Consider the following 17,094-nt stretch of genomic DNA (forward strand, 5'->3'; position numbering starts at 1 on the left):
GGGGGTTCGGAGGGTCAGGCAGGGGTCACGCGGGTGTCGGGCCAGGAGAGGAGAGGAGAGGGTGGGGAGGTACTGGCCTGGCCGGTCCAGCGCGGCCTCCTCCAGGACCTGGCTGTGGCTCTGCTGGGCGCGGTGCTGGGCTGGGGGCTCCGAGGCAGAGAGCAGGTAGGGTGCGGCCGACGAGGCAAGCAGGGCGGCTCTGCTGGAGGCGGTTCTGCTGAGCCGGAGCTGCAGCAGAGGATTGGGTTTCAGCGGCGAGGGGGCAAGGGGGCTGGCAGAGCAGCCTGGGGGGCGGGGAGGTCCCTGGGGCCCCAGGCGGAGCCATTAGTGCAGCGTCGGGGGGGAGGCCTGGCTGTGGAGACCAGAGGCGCCAGCAGGAAGCCACAGCGATCCCGGGTAGGCTTGAGGGGAGCCGAGAGAGAACTTGGGGCCGGGGGTGCCCTCGGGGCCCTCTAGGTCCCCAGCTGCAGCCCCCGTATGTCGGGCCTGAGGGTCAGTCGCTGACCCTTGGCCCCGTCCCCGTCCTCTGCCCTCTCCGCCCGTCCCCCTAACCTCTCGCGAGATCATCTGCTCTTCCGCAGAGCGGAGCTGGCTCCTGACCAGGCTGGAAAGTGGTGGGAAGTTGGCATCAGCAGACTCTTCTGAGCCCCCAGCGGCCCGGCCTACTCTGGGTGCCAGGGTCTCCTCCGGCCCCACGTGCAGAGGTGGTCTGTCCCCAGTGACCCTCTCTCCCACCTCCCCATGCTCAGGCCCTCGTGTCTGGGGGGCTGGCCTGTGCCACAATGACTGTGGGCTCACCTGTCGTCCTTCAAGTATAACACGGGTGCCCGTGTGATGCCCTCCCAGGTAACATGGATGCCCTATGATGTCACATCTTTTTTCACTTGACAACATTCTGGAGACCATGTGGTATCCAGTACCTGGAAAACGTCCTCATTTTTTAAGTGGCTGCGTAGCATTTCATTTATGTGGATGTACCATCATTTATATAACCACACCCCTGTTGATGGACACTGGGGGTTTCCAGTCTTCCATTACAAACAGTGGTGCTCTCAGTAACATCGTACAGACATAAACTCCTAGAAATAGAACTGCTGGGTCAAGAAGAGGCAACTGCATGGGTAATTTGATAGCAGAAAATTCCCCACCGTAGGCATTACACCACTGTGCGCTCCCATCATAACATGGAGTGTGCCTGTTTTGCATGGGGGCTTTTCTAAAGGAGGAGAGACGCTGCCCCCAAACCGGCTGGAGTGCCCTGGGCCACAGTGCCTAGCACAGCATGGCGACACTGGCCTTGAGGGGGCGGAGCCGGGGCATTTGACTGAGATGCCGAGACGCTGGGGCGGGCTGGGGCGGACTCCCAGGGGCTAGAGAGGACATCTCCGAAAGGCAGAGCTGCAGTGTGCAAGGCCTCAAGCGGGACTCGGGGTTCTTGCTAATCCAAGGTACGAGGGATGGGAGGCAGCTGCAGAGCGCTGCCGCTGTCACGGAGGACTGTCAGGGCTGCTCCTCACTGGCGTCAAGCCCTGCGTTTGGTTAAACGCTCACCCGCCCCCGTGGAGCTGGGAGTTGCACTGCAGGCCTGAAAGCAGATTTATCTCCACTAATTTATTTACTGTAATTTATTTCTACTCCGTGCCCCTCCACAAAGCATTAGAGGCGAGGGTCCATGGGCTCTCGGCAGTGAGTGGAACGTAGTTCGCCAACTGAACATGATCACGTCGCGCTGTGATCGCCTGGCCTCCTGTCCGTCCTCCTGATGAGACCGCCGCAGGTCTCACGGGGGCAGGGATGTCCTCACCGCCCCCACCCCGGCAGACAGGGCGGCACACAGCAGGTGCTTAATGAACACACACCTTGAAGGAGTGAATAACAGGGTTTATTGCACAGATGTAACCAGCTTCTGAGGCTAAGTACTTTACCACAGATTATTCTAATTAAACTCTTAAAAGAAGCTCGCGAAATTAAGTGCAGCTAGGTTTACGGTCTGCGTGGAATAGCTGCAGGAGCCAAGGCTGAGGTTAAGGCTACACAGCAAGTGTGCAGCTGACCGCAGGGCCTTCCAGCTCAGGGCTCGCCATGGATCTCACCACTTCCCTAAAGAGGGGATGCGGGGGGGGGCAGGATTTGGAGAGGCCACCCTGCAGGGGTAAGGAGAGACCTAGAATCTGGTGTCAGAAGACGTCTGGGTGGCTGGAGGCCGCGGCTGCTGCTGGTAGAGCACGAGCTGGCCTCGGCCGGGAGGGGCCAGGCAGGCCAGCGTGGACTCGGCCGGGGAGTTGAGGCCTGCCCTTGGCTGCCCTCACTAGGGAGGCGTTTAGTGGCAAAGCGACCTGGAGCTAGCCCGTGCTCTGCTTCCCGGGCCAGGCCTGCCCTGGGGTGCGACCTCTCATCATTAAGAAAGCAGAGCATGAAACCAGGGTGGCTTTGGCCCTGGGATATTTCCCTAAAGTAGCACCTGGTCCTAAACCACACCCAGAAGAGGCTGTGGGCACTCTCAGCTGAGCTGCTGCAGCCTCCTCCAGGCTGGCCTCCAGCCACAGCTGCCCCTGCTGCCAACCCCTGAAACATGGCATCGTCCTTCTATGCCACGGGATAAATCCAAAAGGTCTGGCTGGCCTTGAAGGTCCAGCATGGGCGGCCCCTCTTTCTCAAGCCAGGGTGCAGGACTCATGATGGAGTCTTCAGCCCAGACGTGGCTGTGAAGGGGGAAGGTTTCCTGGTGGGATGTGACACGAGCAGAACCAAGGCAGGAGGGGTGCCCGGTTCTAGGAGCTGACCAGGGCTGGGGGCAAACCCTGGCTGCTCTTAGGTCCCCAGAAGCGGACAAGAGTCCAGCCCCACCCCATTCACAGCTTTGGGGTCACAGGGCTTGTGCCACCTGGGCAGCTGGCCTATCCTCTTTCAAAGTGAGGCTCTGGTCCCACCTGCTCCAGGGACCCCGTCTGACCACGCCAGGGAGGCCGGTCAGGCAGGGACCGCTCCTTGCCGGACGGATTTTGTATTCTGTCAGCCCAAGGGGCTTAGCATCAGCTGCTCCTCAGTGCTGTGGTGACTGTTAGCACTGGACGTCCCCCGTGGCTGGAGTTTGGGGTGCATGTCCTCTTCTGTCCCTTTCAGAGGTAAGTGTCCTCACATAGAGGGTGGCGGTCCACAATCTCACCGGATGACGGGCTCAAGGCGCACGGGGCTGGGGCAGAACCTCTTGTGGATCAGACCACAGCTGCCCGCCCCTCCTCGCCCTCCCCAAGAGCCAGGGGGCCTGTTAGGCCCCCGTCCTGTTTAGATGGGGGGAGGGCACAATCTAGAGAAAGGACTGTGTAAAGGCACAAGGAGAAGGAAGGGAAGTTGTTCCCAAGATGTGGGCTGCGGGTTTGAAGGGCTGGCTCAGTGGGTGGGCGCCTTCTCGCAGGGCCCTGAGAGGCCTGTCGGGATTCCGCAGAGGAGGCCGAGGTCCTGGTACTGGTGTGGGACGAATCCTGGGGCGAGTCCCTACTCCCACCCCCGGTGCTGACTTGTGAAAATTCCCTGCAGCTGCGGCCTGCACACCTTTAGCCTGTCGGGTACAGGGGGAGGCTCGGCAGGGCTGGGAGAGGGGTCGGGGAGGGCTTGGCAAAGGGAGGGGACAGAGCAGGGGCCCGCCGTGCAGCCAGGGGCTCTCAGCTCTGGCAGGAGGAGTGCGCCCAACCTCCCCCAGCCCGGCGCCTGGCCCGGGTTTCGCTGCGAGCAGGGGAGCGATGGCAGTAGCCCCCACCCCCGCATGCTGGCCCACCTGGGGGCTCGGTGCCCGGGATCCCGCCTGAGCTGAGCCCTGGCCCTGGGCACGGATGCACGGCGGTGACCAGACCTCTCAGGACTTGGGGTGCTGCTTCCCGTGGCCCCTGGGCGTCTCAAGAGGCGGGGCATCTAGGGCCTGTCTCCGGATGAGCTCCGAATAGAGCCTGCCCTTCTTTAGGAGCTCCTCATGGGTCCCCACCTGGAGAGAGGAAGAGGGGCAGACGGTCACCCCAACCCAGCTCAGAGTTCAGAGCCCTTGGAGGGCCAGCTTCTCATGAGCCGTTGGGCACGGCTTCACCTAAGCCAGCGTCAGTCCTGAGGCGAGTATGAAACCAAAGCACAGCTGATTACGGATTGCCACTGGCGCATCTGTATTTGTCAGCTGAGCTAGATCGTGGAAGAGCATCTGGGTCCCCCTGTCTTTCTTACAAGGCCCAGTGCCCCTCGCCCAGCACGAGTGGCCAGGGGGCTGTGAGCCGGGCCCCATACAGCCCCCAAGCCCTGCTGCAGACACAGCCTCTGGGCTGCTCCTGCCTGGGCCCTGATCAGGGTCCCTGGTGCGGCCTCTTCTGTGCCTCAGCCCCTGGGCCCCTCCCCCAGCAGCGAACACTTCTCTGAGAACTTTCGCCTTTGATCCTGGGAGCCACGCTGCAGCTCTACTCACTGCCCCACCCCAGGGGACAGAGGAAGAAGCTGGGGCCCCGAGAGGCCAGGGCTTATCAAAGGGCAGGAACTCCTGAATCCACACGGGTGCTGCTTTCAGACTATGAGCCCAAGGCCCCAGGGCCAGGCCAGACCCTCACACAGCTCAGCTGAGCCGCCCGTCCCACTGTGTCCGTGGCTGAAGCCGTGCCAGCCCCCTGACCTGCTCCCCGGGCCCCAGCTGACCTCGCAGACCCGGCCGTGGGCCATGACGACGATCTGGTGGGCCCCACGCACGGTGCTGAGCCGGTGGGCGATGACCAGCACGGTGCGGCCAGCGCTGGCGCGGTCCAGGGCCTCCTGCACCAGCCTCTCAGACTCCGAGTCCAGTGCGCTGGTCGCCTCATCCAAGATCAGCACTAAGGGCTGCTTGACGAGGGCTCGGGCGATGGCCAGGCGCTGCTTCTGGCCACCAGACAGGGTTGCGCCCCGCTCGCCTGGGGAGGGAGGGGATAGGGCGAGGCCTGGAGTGGCGCTCAGCTCTGCACTCGGGGGCGGCCCTGCAGATGGTCACCGGGGCCGTCTGGCGCTTCCCGCCTGGCCCCTCAGGGCCCTGCCCTGGCCCTGTGCGCATTCGTCCTGCCTCTGAGGGCAGGGTGATGCCTGGCGGCACCACGATCCCACGTCCCCGTGCAAACGTGCACAGGCACTCACACGACGACGGGTCGTGAACGCAGCGGGGCTCAGGGATGCTCAGAGGTGTCGCTGAGCTCCACCCACACACCAGGGCAGGGGCTCGGAGCCATGACGGGCCTGGGTCCCACCCCCTGCCCTGGCCCTGCAGCGCTAGCCGCCTTCTCCTGGCCTCCTGGCTCTCTGCTGCTGTGGGGACATCTAGGATCCAGATGTGACTCCTGCGGTGGGGTAGGGGGTGGCAGAACAGTGGGATTCAAAACCCACCTGGGCATTCTGGGAAGACCATATTGGGGTCCAAAATGCCCACAGAGAACAGCAGAGGTGGCAGCCTGGTTGCCAAAGAGAGCTTCAGGTGACTCTGCAGTCACAGAGCAGGGGGGCAGGCTGCAGCCCCGGGCAGCCCGCGAGTGCACGGGGTCAGGGGTACAATGCGCGTGCACAAAGAGGAGTGGGCCCGGCTCCTCCCGTCAGGGCGGGGTCCGCAGGAATCCGAGCAGTGAGTAACACGGAACACGAAGGACGGCTACCCACAGAGGGGGCGCCACTCGGAAGGCTAAGCTCAGCCAGGCTCAGGACTAGGTTTCGAGAGGAGTTGAGAACCTTGGATATGCCTGTGCCGTGAGATATGCTGGAACATTCTGCAACAGAGCCAAGAGACCCTGGACGATAAACATGAGCCCAAAGGCTGAAAAAAAGGCCTCTGAGAGGAGCACACGAAGTGCAGGCCGCACTGCGAAGACTCCAGTGCGGTGCTGCAACGCTGCAACGCTCCAGAACCACCAGAGCCCTCTTCTGGGTAAGTCAGAAGACAGACTGGCTCAACCAAACCCACCCCTACGGAGAGCCAGGGGAGCACCTTTCGTTGAAGGATAAACAATTACAAGGAGGTAACACCCCCTTGCTTCTGGTCAAGTCTTGGGTGCTGACGTGGCGAGCTCTGAAGAGTCCCCACGTCACGGATCACTTGTGCCCCTGCCCTCCGTCACGCTCCTGTCCCTGCAGGCTGCCTGTGCCTGAACTGCATGGGCCTCGTCTCCCCTGTCCCCCCAGAGTCGCCTCTGTCCCACTCGGCCATGGTTGTTGTCTGGTCTTCCCCGATGCTGTGACTGTGTTCCTGCCCCCCGGATCCCAGCCTCGCACGTGGGCCCCGCGGACCCCAGCAGGATGCTGTCTCTGAACTCACCCACGACGGTGTTGTATCCCTCGGGGAAGCTGGTGATGAACTCATGTGCATTGGCTTCCCGGGCAGCTGCGTAAACCTCTTCGTCGGAGGCGTCCAGCTTCCCGAAACGGATGTTCTCCATGATTGTTGTTCCGAACAGGACTGGCTCCTGGGGGTGGGAGGTGGAGGGTCCACCGGAAACATTCTGATTTTGCCCTGAACCTCTGAGGGGCGCATCAGCAGAAGCTGTTTCGGCCAGAACAGGACCACTTGGAGGGCAGGTTGGGGCAGTTCAAAGTTACAGGTCAAACACAGACAGGTCCATCAAAGGGGGAAGAAGCCGAGCTCCTGCATGGCATGGAGCCCCTTGAGAAAGGGAGCGGGAAGGCGGCTGGGAGAGCAAGGCCAGCTGGCCCGGCAGGGTCCCCCGTCTCTGGGGAGATGGGCAGGGAAGGGTTTTACAATTTGGCTTTCTCCTGCCAAAAGGGCGCCCTCTATCCACACATGGGGGGTGGGGGAGGTGGACGCTCGCTGGGAAAGCAGTGGGGCTGAGAGCTTCAGAGCGGGGCTGCGGGGCCTTGGTTGGTGGGTGAGCCACCAGCAGTGCCCGGCAACACCGTGTGGGTGTCCAGACCTTCTGGACACCACAGAACCCAGGGATCCTAAAACGGCCACCCCATTTCCACCTGCTTGGACCTTTTACATCGAGGAACAGGGTTCCAAGGGCAGAGCTGCAGTCGCTGGGACCCCAGTGAACGCTGGGGACTGGTGAAGAGAGCCAGCTCACCCCCGTGCCCCCAGGAGAGCAGCAGGTGACGGGGCTGGGAAGGGAGAGGGGCCCAGGCCGCAGGGACTGAGAGAAGCAGGCACCTGGCTGATGAAGCCGATGACCTGACCCCGGAGCCAGGAGGGGTCGAGGGTGCGCAGGTCCTGCCCATCCAGCGTCACCATGCCCGCCGTGGGGTCGTAGAAGCGCTCAAGCAGGGAAGCCACGGTGGTCTTTCCTGGGGGTTCGGGAGGGGGGCATGGGTTTCTGGAGCATGTCCGGGACAGGGACGCCCCCGGTGGCAGTGGAGGGGCCCCTCCTTCCACACTGAGTGGCTCCCACAGGGAGAAGTCACAGGTGGGAGGGTGGCGGGCTCCTCTTACCTCCCCCGGACTGGCCCACCAGGGCCACAATCTTGCCCGGGGGCAGCGTGAGGGTGAAGTCTCTGAGCACCTGGAAGCCGGGACGGCAGGGGTAACTGGGAGGAACCAAGAGACCCTCAGTCAGACCGGGTTCCTGGCCCCTTGTTGCCCGGGTCCCTCCCAAAGTCTCCCTGCACCCCCAAGGGGGGCTTACTTAGAGGGAGACATTGACCCACAGGTCCCCAGACAGGCTCCCTCTCCTGCCCTCAACCCACAGAGAAATACCCCTGCGTCCAGCACTGACGCTAACCTGAAGCAGACGTTGTGAAAGGTGATGGAGCCGCGCAGGTGCTCCCTGGGGATGCAGTGGCCCCCGGACAGTGGGATGCGCGGGCTCAGCGTCATGTACTCGAAGACCCGGCTGCCTGCACTGAGCCCCCGCACCACCTGGGGAGGGGGGTTAAAGTCTGCGTGAGGGAGGCATGGGGTCCCAGGGAATGGGCAGCACCTCCTGGACTCCCACTTGGCGGCGGGGGAGGGGCTTGTCGTATCCCCTCCGCCGGACACCCAATTCCCACGGCACACAAGTGACATCAGTGGCTGACGGGATTCCAGCCCAGGCACCGCATCCACATCCTTGGACCCACCCAGCTCTGCCACTCACCTGGCCAAACAGGACAGAGAGGTTGGCCATGGACCTGCGAGTAAAAGAGGAGGGTTGAAAGAGGGGGATGAGGAGGGCCTGAGAGAAGGCGGGCCAGCGCCAGAGGGGCAGGTCTGGGTCTCAGCTGCGTGGGGGACGTGTTGGGTGAGGCGAGGAAACAGGCGGCCGGAAGCCAAACGCAGAGGTAGTTCCCGAAAACTGGGGCCCTAGGCGCCCTGGAATCCGGCACCACCGGGGAGGTCTCCTGGCAAGTAACTTCTCCTTTCAGGGCCACGCTCCCTCCTGGCCCGGATGGGCTGACAGTCATCAGTACCTGAGGGCCGGGCTCCAGGGAGGAAACAGGGAAGGCAGGCGCAGGGCGCGGCGGGGCCGGACTCCACGCTGCCCGCAGCCTGCAGGGAGGGGCTGTGAGGCCCACCAAGGGGGTCAGACCTAGCGCTGTCTACTCCCGGGGGAAGCAAGGGCTAAGGAAGGTGGAAAAAAGCATGTTACTCCTTCTAGAGAAAGAAGGAAACAGAAGACATTGGACCACAGAGGGAACTCAAAATTCCCTGAGGACATGTCATCACGGGCTCCGCCCTGTGTGAGCAGAGGGGCAAGTGTCCATCTGTCCAGACGGTGGGTCACCTCCTCATCGTCGTGCGGGGCTGCCGTGCTAGGAGGAAGGTGAGTCACTACTCCTGAGTCACCGGCCCCCCGCTTAGTCACGGGCCAGGCCAGCCCGTGACTGTGCGTCTCCGATTGTGCATGCGGGTTCTTCTCGAAGAGAAGAGGAGGCAAGACTGACTCCCTAGGATCTCACTTCTCCCAGCACCGGGGGTGGGGGAGGGGGGGAGCCCGCAAGGAAACGCCCGGAGAACTTCCCGAGAAGAGCCAGGACAGCAAGTTAGTCTGCGCCCGAGGCCTGTGGCTGGGGAAGCCGCCCCACCTAGCACCTAGCAGCCTGCGAGACAGGCTCTCTGAAGTCTGTGACACGGCTCTGCCAACGGGCTAGGCAGTGCAGTGGGGAGGAAAGGAAAGGGTCTGGACGCAGGCCATGAAGGGGAGGGGCCCAGGGCAAGGCGAGTCTGAGGGAGCGGGGCCAGGCCTGGGACGGGGGGCTGCCGTCCGCCGGGGGAGACTTTCTGCCCCTGCCCCTGCCCCGTTGAGCACGGTAGGGTGACCGTGAAGGGAGCCAGTGGTGCTCGTCTGGGTCAGCACCGGGGGAGGGGCAGCAGGGGGCCGCCCAAGTTCCACCTCGGAACAGCCAGACCTTCTTAGTCCCAAGGCCACCAGGGATCAGTTCCTGGGCCTGCGGGAAGGAGGGGTGAGGCTGCCCAGGACAAGAGAGGGTCTGAATGGGCCCAGATTAGGAAGCACTGAGCAGAAATGGGTGGTATCTGGTCTTTGTGGAATGCTGGGTCTGGGGCTGAGAAAGGGAGTCTTTTCTACCTGCCTGCCTCCAGCTTAGCTCCATTCTGCCCAGAACAATATTAATAAGGCTGATGGTGAGGGATTCCGGAAGAAACGGCGGACACTCGCACAGGTGGTAAGCCACGGGGCAGAGCCATGACACAAGGACCGTCGGCGTCGGGAATAACGAGGAAGGGACCCAGAGGGGCGTCTGAGCTGATGTTCTATCTTCTGGACGTGGCTGGTTGCTAACACAGGTCTTCACTCTTCAATTATTTATTCTACCGTATTTACGGTAATTGCTTATCTAACTTGTATTTCTTTCTTTCTTTCTTTTTCTTTTTTTTTGCGGTACGCGGGCCTCTCACTGTCGTGGCCTCTCCCGTTGCGGAGCACAGGCTCCGGACGCGCAGGCTCAGCGGCCATGGCTCACGGGCCCAGCCGTTCCGCAGCATGTGGGATCTTCCCGGACCGGGGCACGAACCCGTGTCCCCTGCATCGGCAGGCGGACTCTCAACCACTGCGCCACCAGGGGAGCCCCCCCACTCTTCAATTATTTATTCTACCATATTTACTGTAATTGTTTATCTAACACGTATTTATGTTTTATGTGTTTTGGTATACATGGTATATGGCGGGGAAACAGTGAGGAGAAACAGCAGAAGGAGCTGCTAGGAACTTAGCTCGGAAGGGACAGGGGAGGGGAGCAGGCCCACCCTGGGCACTCTTGTGGCAGAGCCAGCGGGGAGCTCTGGTGCCTGCGGGCAGATGGGATCCAGTGAGCCAGCAGGGTGGGACCTGCAGGGGAAGGTCAGGCAGAGGGTGGGAGGCCAGCTCTTAAAAAGCGTGTCGGGCTTCCCTGGTGGCGCAGTGGTTGAGAGTCCACCTGCCGATGCAGGGAGCACGGGTTTGTGCCCCGGTCTGGGAGGATCCCACGTGCCGCGGAACGGCTGGGCCTGTGAGCCATGGCCGCTGAGCCTGCGTGTCCGGAGCCTGTGCTCCGCAATGGGAGAGGCCACAACAGTGAGAGGCCTGCATACAGCAAAAAAAAAAAAAAAAAAAAAGAATCTGCCTGCCAATGCAGGGGACATGGGTTCGAGCCCTGGTCTGGGAAGATCCCACATGCCACGGAGCAACTAAGCCCGTGCGCCACAACTACTGAGTCTGCGCTCTAGAGCTCGCGAGCCACAACTACTGAAGCCTGTGTGCCTAGAGCCCGTGCTCTGCAACGAGAAGCCACCACAATGAGAAGCCTGTGCACTGCAACTAAAAGTAGCTCCCACTCAGCAACGAAAACCCAACGCAGCCACGAAAAAAGAAAGAAAAAGAAAAAGGCTTGGGACTTCCCCGGTGGTCCAGTGGTTAAGACTCCATGCTTCCACCGCAGGGAGCATGGGTTCGATCCCTGGTCGGGGGACTAGGATCTCACATGTCACGTGGTGTGGCCAAAGAAAAAGAAAAAAGGACCAAAAAAAAGGCTCATCGAAGAATTGTCTGGAAGGCGAAGATGGCAACTGCGTTTCCGAGTGTACGGTCAGCGAGTTAGGCTGCAGGGGCTGCTGGGAGCCCCGAGCGGGCTCTGGACGAAGGCAGGGGCTCCCCATCCCCAGCCCTGAGCTTCGCCAGGGGACCTGGTAGCTGTCCCCGCAGCAGACTGGCACCCCCGGCCCCTGGCCCAGCTGGGCCCCTTAGGAAAGGGAACGGCCCCACACTCACCTCTGCACTGTCTGGGAGGCCACCAGGAAGGACATGAGGTCTCCCCCCGTCAGCTGCTGTCCGGCCACGAGGGAGCCCCCAATAAACAGGGTGCCCAAGACCATGCCTGAGTGGGGCAAGGACAGGGGTTCAAGGAGGAAGCAGCGGAGGGCAGAGGACAGAGCCTGGCCCACGTGCTGGTCCCCAGTGCCAGTCCCTGCTGTGCTCCCCACTGACTGGACTTCAGGTAAGTCACTTGAGTGGTCTCTGCCTCTGTCTCGTCATCTGGCAACGAGTGGGTTGGGGGCACCTCCACGGCTCCCTTGGGGGCGGCCCAGCAGCGCGCTGTACACGGCTCGGCTGTGACACTGGGTCTCCCTGCCCACTGCCTGCCGGCGGCAGCAGCCTCCAGAGGCCGGCTGACTGGCCCTCGAGAGACATGTGAAGGACCTCGAGCAGGTGGAGAGCCGCCCGTCGCCCGCCCTGCTGGGACCCGTCCTTCGCTCCTCCGAGCTCAGCCCAAGCCACAGCCCAGGTCCCCCGGTAGGGCCTCGCTCACTCACAGTTGAAGGCGATACTGGAGAGCCCCTGGAACAAGGCGATGCCTCTGCCCAGCTCCTCTGCCTTAGAGCGGGACCCCCCCAGCTCCACTCCATAGCGTCTGCGACAGAAGCCGAGCCCAGCCCTCAGGAAGCAGGCAGGCTGCGACGCGGGGTGGGGGGAGGTGCATCTGGGGAGGCCGCCCCCCTGCCACCGCTTTGGGCTCCACCCCCACCCGGCACTCACTCCTCTTCCCGCTGCTCCATGGCGAAGGCTCGCACGGTCCGTACGTTGCCCAGGGCCTCATCTGCCACACCCGTTGCCCTGGCGACCTGTGGGGAGTCCAGGAGTCAGGGTGCCGGGATGGAGACACGGAGGGGTGACAGAGGAGTACAGGGCAGAGAAGAGGACGGGCGGGAATGCTGGTACCTGCTCCTGACACTGGCGAGACAATTTTCTGAGAGCTGAGCCCATGAGGGTGCCAGCGCCCATCAGGGCAGGCGTGGCCACCATCAGCAGCAGGGTGAGGCGCGTGGAGAGCATGGACAGGGACACCAGGCAGCCGGCCACCTGCGTGAAGCTGCGCAGCCCCTGGGGAGCGGACAGGAGGGCGTCTGGCATCAGCAACATGATGTGGGGAACTCGGCAAGAGTCAGCTGGCTACAGCTAGCTCTCCACTCACAAGGCCAAGGCCATAGGTCTGACCCCCGGGAGGCCAACCGACAGTCCACTGGTCACAGAGCGTAACCCCTTCCTGATGCGCAGGCGTGAGGAGAATGCCTGCGGACCGAGGCATCCTCCCCCGGGACAAATCCCACTTTTATTCTCTTCTGCTCTAGAAACTGAACAGAAAGAGAATCGCCTGGGGAATTCCCTGGCCGTCCAGTGGTCGGGACTTGGTGCTTTCACTGCAGGGCCCGGGTTCAATCCCTGGTCGGGGAACTAAGATCCCACAAGCTATGAGGCGCGGCCAAAAAATAAAAAAAGAGAGATTGCCTGGTGATGCCGCCCAGGGACGGCTAGGGGTCAGTGACAACGCGGGGGGAAGAGGAGAGGACATCAGGAACAGAGCAGAAAGCCATCGCGCCCTCTCCTGCCGGCGTGCCCGGCATTCCGGGGGCAAGGTGGTGATTCTGCTCTGGGCAAGCTGGGCCAGGACAGGCTCATCTGAGCCTTCCTTCTTGGGACGGTTTTCCGGGGACGTAGAATTTCAGAATGGGAGAGAAACAGCCTGTCTCGACCCCGGACGCTGCCGTGGCACCTCCTGCTGTGAACGTCCCTCTTCCCTCACCCGCACCCTCACCAGACAGCAGGCTTCTCGCTTCGGCATGAGCCTGGGCGCAGGGCCCAAGGGTGGGGCGGGGGGTGGGGTGGGCAGGACTGGCCTGCTGCATCCGCACTAGGGAGCATGCGCGTGTGAGTGAGCGTGGGGGGACCTGGGCGCTGACCTGGGAGATGATGAGTTTGAAGGATGATTTAAACTCCTGCACGTCAGTCGTCAATCGGCTTACCAGCTGCCCTGTCTTTTTAGCATCGAAGAAAGCAATGTCTTGTCTGGCAGTGGGACACGGGGGCAGCGGGTGGGGGAGAAGAGGGAGATACGACCTCAGTATGAGGCCCCGCCCCTAGGCATTCACCAGTCCCCCCCGAGGGCCGCTTGGTCCCCGCCACCACTGCACCCCACATCCCGAGGCTGGCAGTACCGGAGCAGGTTGCTGAAGAGGGCCCTCCGCATGTCCGCAGCCATGCGCTCGCCGATGCGGGACAGAAGCACCAGGTACCCGAAGGTCAGCAGGCCCTGGGAGAGAGGCCAGGATCTCAGGGGCGCCCGCGCAGTTCCGCTGGCGGCCCCCGGGCCCTCCCTTCTGCTGTACCTGGAGGCCGTAAAGGATGAGCAGGTGGGTGCTGAGGTTCCGGGACTCAGTCAGGAAGCTGCCCACGTGGTCCCTCGTGTACTTGGCCACGATCTCCACCAGCTGACCCAGAAGCAGGGGGATCTGCACATTCACCAGTGCTGCGCCCAGTGCCAGCTTGGGGGGTGGGAGACAGACGTTTACAGGGGGACCACGCTCTTCCCTAACCCCGGCCCTTCCTCTCCCACTATTGCCCACGCTTTGGGGGCTCCTGTGTCTCTCGGAGAGTTAAAGCCCAGCTGCCAGCCCCAGGGGACCCCTGGACCCTGTTCACCCAGCTGCCCTGTGCAGGTCCTCCTGGTGACCCCCAGCCCCGCTGCTTCCCGAGGTCTCCTCTGAGATTCGGCCAGGCAGGAAAGCTGTCCCTAGGCGGCTCTGGCTGGGGCTTCCGCGAACCCCTGGCTGGGTTCTTCCCTGTCCCTGGCGTGGGGCGGGGCGGGAGAAAACCTCACCATGATGGCTGCCCCCAGGACCAGCAGATGGGGGCGTAGAAACTGCCAGAAGAGCTTCCAGTTGAAGCGGGGCTCCACGACACGGGGTCCGGAGCGGGCCGGAGGGGCCGCTTCTGCCTCACAGAGTGCCACAAGGCCGCGGCGGGGGCACTTACTCAGGATCACGGGGCCCAGGAGGACTCCCCCAACCCAGAGCCAGGCAGAGGGGCTGCGGCTGGGAGCTGGGGGGGCTCGAGGGAGGCAGGCCCGGAGCTGGGGCTGCAGCCGGGCCACGGCCCCGAGGAGGCAGGAGCTGGGGCGGCCATCGCGGGACCTGCAGGGAGAGAAGGGCACTGAGGGCTCGAGGGCCCACCTGGCCCCCAGCTGAACAACAAAGCGGCCGAGCTCTCGGCTCAGCCCTCTGGAGAGCAGCAGCTCCTCTCGCAACGGCCCACCCTGCCCTTCTCAGGGCGGCTCTGAAGCAACCTCGGTTTCTGAGATGAACACGCCCAGTGGAGAGCAATCGAGTAGTAAAGGTGTTCTCCCTGGCTCGCCTCTCAGACGGCGGGCCCCAGCCAGTGACCGTCTCCAACCCCTGCTCTCTCAGAATCACAGGACATCAGAGCTGACGGCGCTCCTCTTACAGTGGAGAACACAGAAGTTCCCAGTGAATGCAGCTCGGAGAGGGACAGTGCCCCCCCACCTCACCAAGTCATCAGTCCACTCTGTTTGATCCTCACATCCCTGGGAGGGAGAGGCCAGTATTCTCACTTGATAGATGACAAAATCCTGCAGGGCTGAGAGCTGAAATCATTTGTCCCCAGGCAGCAGAACTAGGACAAGAGAGGAGCCCTGCTGTCTGACTCCAGAATCCAGGCTCATCCTATGCTGCCATGTGTGATGAGCCCAAGGTTATGTGTGGCAGGGCCAGGCCTGGACCCAAGTCTCTGACCACTGGTCGGAAGCTTATTATATATCCCATCGCCCTGTCTCCTTCCTGGCCTTGAGCGCTTACGTGACAAGGCAAGGAAGGAAAGGGTGACAGACTCCCTCTCTGTCAGCTGAAGGAAGAAAAAGAAATAAAATCCAAATAACGTATCTTGTCATCTTGGGATAGGCCAAGATCACCCCTTTCCTGCAGTTCCGGTACCTGCAGATGGCAACATAGGGCCGCAGCCTACTGTGCGTCAGTGCCCTGCTCTGTGGAACAGGAAGAGGGGGTGAACGGTACAGACCGAGTAACTACACTGCGGTAGTTAAGCTTTAGTGTGCGTGTGGGTACAAACGACTAACGACAAAGCTTGCCGAGGCTGGAGGCTGGGGGTGGGGTGGGGGGAGCCATTACCATCCTTTTAAAACACCTGGACTTGAGAGGGCAACGAGGACCATAATCATAATTGCATTTTTTTAATAAAAAATTTTTTTAAAAAATCTATTTATTTTTGGCTGTGTTGGGTCTTCACTGCTGCGAGTGGGGGCTACTCTTCCTTGCAGTGCACAGGCTTCTCATTGCAGTGGCTTCTCTTGTTGCAGAACACGGGCTCTAGGTGTGCGGGCTTCAGTAGTTGTGGCTCGCAGGCTCAGCAGTTGTGGCTCGCGGGCTTAGCTGCTCCGCAGCATGTGGGATCTTCCCAGACCAGGGATTGAACCCATGTCCCCTGCATTGGCAGGCGGATTCTTAACCACTGCGCCACCAGAGAAGTCCCCCTACTTTGTTTTTAACACATATTCCATTATATTCACTTTTAAATGATTCAGACTCACTAAATTCACTTCATGAACTATTGTGTTGTGACCTGACGTTTTAAAAACACTACACTATGAACACACAAATAGTAAAACGTTGTTTGATGTCTTTTCTGGAGTTTCGCTCTGGTTAAAAAACATCGACACCCTTACTCTTTTCCTAAGGACTGTTTTCAAGCCTTTTAATAATTTACCATGGCCACTTTCCAGCTTTTCTCATCTTCTCCAAACTAAGGTCTAAGCAGTGCTTGGTCACTGCCAAGAACTGGCAGATGACTTCCCAGCACCGGTACTTCTAGCTGCAGCTCCGCCCATCTCGCCCTCCATCAGTCAGACGGGCTTTCCAAAGGACACAAGCTCACATCCACCCGCCCCTACGAATCTGCTGCCTGCCTGGCTCTCGGGTTCTTCACTCCAGGATTAGAAAGGCATCAGTCGCTTCTCATAAAGCATTTACAGCGGAGTGGCAGTTTCAGGGTACATGTTCGTTTCCCACCTGTGTCTTTCTCTCTTGAGACGAACGTGTATAGAGCATACAAGAACACATACATACGCGTTACCAAATTGACTATCTCTGCTGAAACTATCCCGATTTAGTAACCATTTTTGTTCAGTTCACACTGAATTTTTGGAACAACAGCAATACTAAATGTCTCCGGACACTAATAATTTTTGTCCACATCGCCAGACCAATTCCAAGAACGAGGACTGGGGCCGGAAACGGGGGCCCGACACCTGTGCAGCACGGCGCCCGCTGGTGGGAAGAGACCTAGCGTGGTCACCGGCCAGAACGCCCCCTCCGTCCAGCACACATGCAGATACAGACGCGCCGAGCCTCCTGCTGGCACCTAGGTCTCGCTCTAAATAATTGAGGCCAATCCCCGGGGGAGTGACATTCAACCCCGGGCCGGGCCGGCCTATAACTCCCAGCAGGCGTTGCGCGAGCCTGGGACTCCATCTCCCGGCGGTCCCCACGCCCTGCCGGCCGGTCAATGGCCCGCGCTCCCAGTAGGTTTGTCCCTTTTTACCTGACGGCCGAGAATGTGTGGAAGCGGAGGGATAGTGGTGGCTTGCCTGCGACGGGGCTACCCCGAATCCCGACCCGAAATAAGTGCACCAACATGGTGGGGGTAGAAAAGGAGCAGCCGGCAACGGCAGCTTCACCCTTACTCCACTGAGGGCTCCATGTTGGCTACGGCCCCCATCCCGACAACCCCTTCGCGACTCGGCGATGATTGGTGGAAAGAAGCATCAATTTCATTGCAAGCTGTGATTGGAGAAAACCTTGTTAGCCCCCCTTTCTGG

At 61.3% G+C, this 17,094-nt stretch overlaps 1 protein-coding gene across 3 annotated transcripts; it reads right to left on the reverse strand.

Moving 5' to 3' along the window:
* Positions 1-93: 93 nt before the first annotated feature.
* ABCB8 (ATP binding cassette subfamily B member 8) lies at positions 94-16,992 on the reverse strand. 3 transcript variants are annotated; one of them, XR_009565238.1, is made up of 17 exons: positions 16,818-16,992; positions 14,065-14,377; positions 13,574-13,729; positions 13,403-13,497; positions 13,148-13,253; positions 12,129-12,290; positions 11,946-12,031; positions 11,723-11,820; positions 11,181-11,286; positions 8,073-8,106; positions 7,719-7,855; positions 7,430-7,524; positions 7,151-7,284; positions 6,302-6,449; positions 4,669-4,919; positions 3,776-3,979; positions 94-228 (listed from the first exon to the last, which is right to left on the reverse strand). XR_009565238.1 is itself a non-coding variant. In XM_030854217.2 (16 exons), the coding sequence occupies exons 1-16, from the start codon at positions 16,910-16,912 to the stop codon at positions 3,854-3,856; spliced, it is 2,142 nt and encodes a 713-aa protein (XP_030710077.1). In that variant the 5' UTR covers positions 16,913-16,992; the 3' UTR covers positions 1,861-3,853. The 3 variants fall into 3 exon arrangements, 1 of the variants encoding a protein (XP_030710077.1); XR_009565237.1 differs by lacking the exon at positions 94-228 and adding an exon at positions 1,861-3,559; XM_030854217.2 differs by lacking the exon at positions 94-228 and having other exon boundaries at positions 1,861-3,979.
* Positions 16,993-17,094: the final 102 nt, after the last annotated feature.

This window comes from Globicephala melas, chromosome 9 (genome assembly GCF_963455315.2).
Source record: "Globicephala melas chromosome 9, mGloMel1.2, whole genome shotgun sequence".
NCBI lineage: Eukaryota > Metazoa > Chordata > Mammalia > Artiodactyla > Delphinidae > Globicephala > Globicephala melas.